The sequence below is a fragment of the Gossypium arboreum genome, chromosome 8 (assembly GCF_025698485.1).
Source record: "Gossypium arboreum isolate Shixiya-1 chromosome 8, ASM2569848v2, whole genome shotgun sequence".
In the NCBI taxonomy this organism is placed as follows: domain Eukaryota; kingdom Viridiplantae; phylum Streptophyta; class Magnoliopsida; order Malvales; family Malvaceae; genus Gossypium; species Gossypium arboreum.
In genome coordinates this window covers 42,796,267-42,803,871 of record NC_069077.1, presented here as the reverse complement: position 1 = coordinate 42,803,871, position 7,605 = coordinate 42,796,267, and the positions used below count along the sequence as shown (strand labels likewise).

Here is a 7,605-nt window from a genome sequence, read left to right as displayed (position 1 = left end):
GTTAGATGAACTGTCATGCACCCCGACGAATGTCTTAAGTGTGCTATATCCTTGTTGAGACTCACTTACTATTGGTGGAGGACTTTAATTTCCATAGTCCCAAATGAACGAGTTACTTGGGATTTCTTCCAATCCAATTTCAAAGAAATACATTAGTCAACGGTTCATCGATCGAAGCGTAAGGAATTCTTGGAACTCAAGCAAGGCCGGATGATCAGATCGAATACGAACATGAGTTCGTAAGACTTAGTCGGTATGCTCGGAGTGTGTGGCTGATGAGGTTGCGATGTGCAAAAGATTTGAAGAAGGATTGAATGAAGAGTTAAAGTTACTAGTGGGAATTTTGGAGATAAAGGAGTTCGTGACACTAGTCGAACGAGCCTGCAAGGCGGAAGAACTTGGGAAGGAGAAGAAGAAGGCTGAATTTGAAGCAAGAGATTACCGTAAAAGATCGACGAGTAAAGCTCCGTTCTCGGCTACAAAGAGGTTCAGGGAGGACACCAGTAAGTCGAGAACGACTGCGGGAATTTCCATTAGAACCCGACCACTGACGGACTCCCGAGCTACTTCAGTAGCTAGTGTGGGCAATAATCGTCAAGAGAGACCTGAATGCCCCCAATGTGGAAGACGACACCTAGGTGAATGTTGGGGTAAGTCATTAATAGGGCTGTTATGGATGCGGTTCGAAGGACCACTTCATTAGGGATTGCACGGAGCTAGATGAGAAGAATAAGATGCAAGGTGCGAGATCTAGTGGGGCGACAGCTAGAGGTAGACCCCCGAGGGTTTCAGGAGGTAGGGGCGGTAATCAGAGGGGAGCCACTGATACGGCTGTTCGATCCGAGACCCGAGCTCCTGCTAGAGCATATGCCATCCGCGCACGAGAGGAGGCATCCTCCCCTGACGTTATCACTGGTACTTTTACTCTCTTTGATACTAGTGTGATTGCATTGATTGACCCCGGCTCTACTCATTCATATGTATGTGAAACTTTAGCATCCAGTAAGACTCTACTGTTGAGTCTCTCGAGTTCGTAATTCGAGTGTCAAACCCTTTGGGTCAATACGTACTCGTTGATAAAGTGTGCAAGAGATGCCCCCTAATAATTCGAGAATCCTGTTTTCCGGCCGATCTGATGCTTTTACCATTTAATGAATTCGATGTTATTCTTGGTATGGATTGGCTGACCGTACATGATGCAAATGGTGGATCGCAAAGGAAAACCATTGATTTGAGGAGTACAAATAATGAGGTAGTCCGAGTCGAGTCTCTTGATTTAAAAGGAGCGCCGCGATGATATCTTCTATGACCGCTCGAGATGCGTGAAAAGGGTGTGAAACATACCTTGCGTATGTGTTTGGAAGTAAAGAGACGGAAAGGAAACTCGAATCGGTACGGTGGTTTGTGAGTATTCGGATGTTTTTCCGAGGAGTTACCGGATTGCCACCGGTTCGAGAAGTGGAATTCGCATCGAAGTTGTACCGGTACTACGCCGATTTCAATAGCCCGTATCGTATGGCATTAACGAATTAAAGGAATTGAAGGTTCAATTGCAAGAACCGGCGGATAGAGGTTTCGCTCGACCGAGTTTTTCTCCATGGGGCGCTTTGTATTGTTTGTGAAGAAGAAGGACGGAACCATGAGGTTGTGCATCGACTATCGTCAACTCAATAAAGTGACGATAAAGAATAAATATCCATTGCCACGAATTGACGATTTGTTTGATCAATTAAAGGAGCCTCGGTGTTTTCAAAGATAGATTTGAGGTCGGGTACTATCGGTTGAGGTCCGAGAATCGGACATACCCAAAACCGCTTTTAGAGCGAGGTATGGTCACTACGAATTCTTGGTGATGCCGTTTGGGCTCACTAATGCCCTGCGGTGTTTATGGATTTAATGAATAGAATTTTCAGGCCATACTTGGATCGGTTCGTAGTTGTATTTATCGATGACATTCGGTCTATTCGAGAGATGAAACCGAGCATCTTGAACACCGAGGCTAGTGTTGCAAATCTTACGAGATAAGCGTTATACGCAAAGTTCATAAATGTGAATTTTGGTTGAAAGAGGTTAGCTTTTTGGGGCACGTGGTGTCCGCGACGGTGTCGTGGTGGACCCGAACAAAATTTCGCCATAGTCGATTGGAAACCACCAAGGAATGTTACCGAAGTTAGGAGCTTTTGGGGCTTGCGGTTATTACCGACGATTTGTAAAAGGTTTCTCGACAATAGCCACGCCAATGACAAAGCTACTCCAAAAGGATGTTAAGTTTGAATGGACGGAGAAATGTCAGAAAAGTTTCGATCAACTGAAAGCTTATTTGACTGAAGCCCCAATTCTAGTGCAACCCGAATCGGGCAAAGAGTTTGTCATTTATAGTGACGCATCCCTACTTGGGTTGGGTTGCGTATTGATGCAAGAAGGGCGAGTTGTGGCCTGTCGTCGAGGCAACTAAAGCCACATGAGAAAAATTATCCGACCCATGATCTCGAATTGGCTGCCATCGTATTCGCCTTAAAGATATGGCGACATTACTTATTTGGTGAGAAGTGCCATGTGTATTCGGATCACAAAAGTCTCAAATATTTGATGACCCAAAGAGACTTGAACCTGCGACAAAGGCGATGGCTCGAGTTGTTAAAGGATTATGAGCTCGTCATTGATTATCACCCGGGAAGGGCTAATGTGGTTGCGGATGCCTTAAGCCGGAAATCACTATTTGCTTTGCGAGCGATGAATGTACACTTGTCTATTCTACCCGACAATGTGTTAGTAGCGAATTGAAGGCCAAACCATTGTTGGCTCATCAAATTCGGAAGCTCGAGAAAGTTGATGAGGAGTTGCTTGCAAAACGAAATTTGAGTGTGTTCGAACAAGGAATCGAGTTTCAAATTGATGATGACGATTGTTTGAGGTTCGAAGTCGTCTGTGTGTTCCAAAGAATTGAACTTATTTCGATAATTCTAAATGAAGCCCATTGTAGTCGAATGTCAATCCACCGGGTAGTACTAAAATGTACAATGACCAAACGCCAATTTTGGTGGCCGGTATGAAACGAGACATTTCAATTTGTTTCAAGGTGTCGATATGTCAACAAGTGAAAGCGGAACATCAAGTGCCATCGGGATTACTTCACCGATCATGATACCCGAATGGAAATGGGATCGAGTCACAATGGACTTTGTATCCGGACCGCCATTGTCGTGAGTAAGAAGGATGCGATTTGGGTCGTTGTCGATAGACTAACTAAGTCGGCTCACTTTATCCCCGCACGCACGGATTTTTCAATGGACAAATTAGCGGAATTGTACGTTTCTCAGTTGTGAGATTACACGGGTGCCTATTTCTATCGTGTCGGATAGAGACCCAAGATTTACGTCGCGATTTTGGAAGAAATTGCAAGATGCTTTGGGTACCAAGCTGCATTTTAGCACCGCTTTTCATCCCCAAACCGATGGTCAATCCGAACGGATAATTCAAATACTCGAGGATATGTTGAGATGTTGCATCCTTGAGTTTAGTGGTTCATGGGAACGGTATTTACCTTTGATTGAATTCGCCTACAACAATAGCTTTCAATCAAGCATTAAGATGGCGCCTTACGAGGCTTTATACGGTCGTAAATGCCGTACCCCATTATTCGGGTGAACTTAGTGAAGGTAAATTCTTGAGGTTGATTTGGTTAAGGATGCCGAGCAAAAGTTCGAGTAATTCGTGAAAGTTTGAAAGTCGCCCGGATCGCCAAAAGTCGTATGCGGATTTGAAAAGAAAAGATATTGAATATCGGGTTGGAGACAAGGTCTTTCTCAAAGTTTCACCTTGGAAGAAGGTGCTTAGATTTGGTCGTAAGGGCAAATTGAGTCCGAGGTTTATCGGGCCATATGAAGTATCCGAACGAGTTGGGCGATCGCATATCGATTAATTTTGCCCCCGAGCTCGAAAGGATTCACAACGTTTTCATGTCTCGATGCTTGACGATCTGGTCGATCCATCACACGTAATTGCTCCATCCGAGATTGAGATTCACCTAATTTGAGCTATGAAGAGGAACCGGTTCGCATTATGATGCGTGAAGTAAAGGAGTTACGCAATAAGAAAATCCCGTTAGTGAAGGTGTTATGGCATAAACACGAATTGAAGAAGCCACTTGGGAACTTGAGGACTCTATGAAAGAGCGATACCGAGCCTATTTACGGTAAGATTTTCGGGACGAAAATTTCTTAAGTGGGGAGAGTTGTGACATCCCAAAATTGACCCTAGTCGGGATGTGGTTTCGGGACCATTAAAAGCGAGGCATAAAAATAATTTATAATTTATTTTGATGCCTATAATATGTGTTAATTCATGTGTGACATTTTGATGTTTCGATTTAGAGTTATAAATGTGAATTTCACTAGAAAGGGCCTAGTAGTAAACATTGAAAGTATGATGGGGAAATGTGGGATGACTAGTTGATAATGCATGCAAAAATAAGGGATTTGCATGTCAAATTTCCCCTTAACATGAAGTGGCCGGCCATGACAAGGAATCATGGGCTAAACATGTCATGAAACATGTTTTGTTGGTGCACTAGGGAGAAACAATAAACAAATGAGTATGGGTAATAAAGAAAGAAAAAAAAAAATGTGTGTGTGAGTGAAACCCCCCTTGCCGTGCATTGTGGAAGAGAAAAGAAAATTTTGTTCATCCATTTTCTCTTCTTTGGCCGAAAATACTAAGGAAAAGGGAGGATTTTTGCTTCATGCTTGGTTTAGAAGAGAACTAGAAGGAGATTTGGCTATACTTGCATCAAGATTAAGGTATGTTTGAGGTTGTGTCATGAGATTCATGCTTGTTTTGGTTGCTAACTTGATGTGCATGTTAGCCATGGTTCAAATCCTTGTTATGCCATGGAAATGGTATTTGGCCAAGGTGGATTTTGTGTTAATGCCATTGCATGTTAAATATGAAGCTTGTTAATGGTGTATGTGATGGGGATTGATGGCTCTTGGACTTTCTTTTTAGTATTTTGAGTGAGACATTAAGTTCTTTGCTTAATCATGACCAAAATGATGGTGTTGTGATGTATTCGGTCATGGTATATCCATAAGTATGATTCATGCATGTTGCATGGTAGGTAAGATTTGAGCTTTGAATATGTGTTTGCACATGATGAATTGGTATGACATATATACTATTTCAAGGTATATATTTGCTTGGGATGATGTTTTCGGTTATGTAGTACATGAGAGATGTGTATTGAGCTACAATATGTAATGCGTTAGTTAGTAAAATGCATGCTGTTTTGTGTGGTATTAAGTGCATAATCGGCCTCAACATGGGCATGCATATTCGGCCACATGAGGGGAAATTGGTGTGCATGCATTCGGTTAGAGGCAAGCATATTGATGCCTATTCTTGGCTTAGAAAATTCGCTAAGAGGAATACTAACTAAGGTGTTGAGTTCGATTCATGATTTTGTACATATGCGACTTTGATGCCTAATGAGTAGATATTTATATATTGGCTAGGCATCTTGAATTCCTCTTCCGATGCTCAAATGATAAAACCAATTTATTTGTTAAATTTAGCTCAAGAAGCTAGAGGTGGAGAATCAAGCAAAGGCAAAGGAAAGATAATCGAGTAGTCGATTGGAAATCGTTTCATCCAATATAAGGTAAGTCATAAAGCATATATTTGGCATTGATTTAAATGATCATAATATATATATGCAATTGTGTTTAATGAATTGATGTGTAAGTGGAAATGTGTGTGTATGGAATGATGCCATTGTTGAATGTATAAAGGTAGTAAAATGCATAACGTATTGGTCTTGGCACTAAGTGTGCGGGTATAAATGGACACGGTGACAAGATTGGCACTAAGTGTGCGGATTTAAAATTTGTACAGCACTAAGTGTGCGAATTTGATTATATAGCACTATGTGTGCGAGCTGATTATATAGCACTAAGTGTGCGGACTTATTATATGCTTTTGCATCACTATTGGCACTGAGTGTGCGATATTATCGAGTTGATCACGGACAGCGGATCGGGTAAGTACCTCGAGCTCATGATGAATAGAAAATACGTCCATGCTTGGGGTTGAATTGGTAAGCCTTAAATCTATGTGATGATTGAAATTGTATGGTTGTGCTGGAAAATGAGTTAATGTGTAAAAATGCTTGATTATCTTGTTGTGTAGAATATGAAATGTGGATGTATGAATTGGTACGAGATTGGACCGAAAGGTTCGAGGTATTATGGTATGGATTCGATATGGACGAGTACCTAGTTTCATTTGTTGTACATGTAGTAGTAATTTTATCGATTGGATTGACGAATGCTTATGACTTACTGAGTTGTAAACTCACTCAGTGTTTTCTTGTCACCCATTTTAGGTCACTGGGACTCGTACTGTTGTGTGCTCGGAACCGTCGTTGAAGTCATCACACCGGCTGAAATCTTGTGGTATTACTTTTTTTTTGTTGTTGAAGAACATTTGGCATGTATAGGCTATTATATTTTGTCGATTTGTGGGATTGTAAACTTTAAGCCATGTGAAAATGGCCTATGTGGTCGTCGAGTGGGATGCTAGAACCTATAGCCACGAGTCTTAGAAACTCAAATTTTGTTAAGGTGGCCATAATTTGTGTCATGTATGATGGATGATTAAGGCCAAGGAAAAATTCATGAAATTGGCATAGTCTACTGCAGTAACTGTTGCGGACAGCAGCAGTGAGATGAGATTGAAAAATCACTAAAAATAGTATAAGTAGAATTAAATAGTGAGTAAATTATGGAACTGATCCTTGATGAATCTATTTTTATATGGACGAAACGAAACGACCATATGAGCAGTATACTGGGAGATATTAAAGTTCTCGTGAGACAGGGCCAGAACGATTTCTGGGTCCCCTGTCGTGACTTTGAAAATTTACCATAAATTATCCAGAAAGAATTAGGAGTCATGCCTTATATGTACAGATTCCATTTTGAGTCTAGTTTCATTAGAAACAAACGGCACCAGTATTAAAGCCCTGTACAGAAAGATATTCAAGTTGTAACGCGCGGAGGTCAGAGCAGTCGATCCCTGTAACATGGGTGACTTTAACTAATAAACTGTACCAATTGGCCCAACCAAAATTCTAAAAATAAATCCATGGATGGATATATGAGTCTAAATTCAGGAAAATTTACGAAACCAGTTTCCGAGTTTTGGAACTCGAGATATGATTTTAAGGCGACGGTGACGCAGTTTTCCAGCCTGTCCAGAAATGCCAAATTGGTCGGTACTTTAAGAGGATTTGTCTCGTTAACCCCTCGTGTCCGACACCGGCGTCGGTCACGAGTTAGGGGTGTTACAAGTAATTTACATGAATTACTTTAAAATGTTTAGAATGTTCTTGCAATACTCCTAAATCCTATTTTGATGACGGGTACGAGTTGGGGGTGTTACATTTAATGGTATCAGAGCTACGGTTTAGCCAATTCTCAGATTTGACGCAGCAAACACGAGTTTAGCTATACATGTCATTATATAAATTGCGATAATGTGATGACTCCTAGTCATTTTAAATGTGTTTTACATATGGTAATGTCATCCAACCGAGCTAGAGCTGAATCC

The 7,605-nt window shown here is 41.3% G+C and overlaps 1 protein-coding gene across 2 annotated transcripts; it reads left to right on the top strand.

Annotated features, from left to right (window-relative positions):
• Nucleotides 1-698: 698 nt before the first annotated feature.
• Nucleotides 699-6,676, top strand: LOC128296339 (uncharacterized). 2 transcript variants are annotated; one of them, XM_053031501.1, is made up of 2 exons: nucleotides 699-915; nucleotides 6,380-6,676. In XM_053031501.1, exons 1-2 carry the CDS (start codon nucleotides 735-737, stop codon nucleotides 6,574-6,576), a joined length of 378 nt encoding a protein of 125 aa, XP_052887461.1. In that variant the 5' UTR covers nucleotides 699-734; the 3' UTR covers nucleotides 6,577-6,676. The 2 variants fall into 2 exon arrangements, 1 of the variants encoding a protein (XP_052887461.1); XR_008286917.1 differs by lacking the exon at nucleotides 699-915 and adding an exon at nucleotides 5,541-5,656.
• The last annotated feature ends 929 nt before the right edge of the window (nucleotides 6,677-7,605 follow it).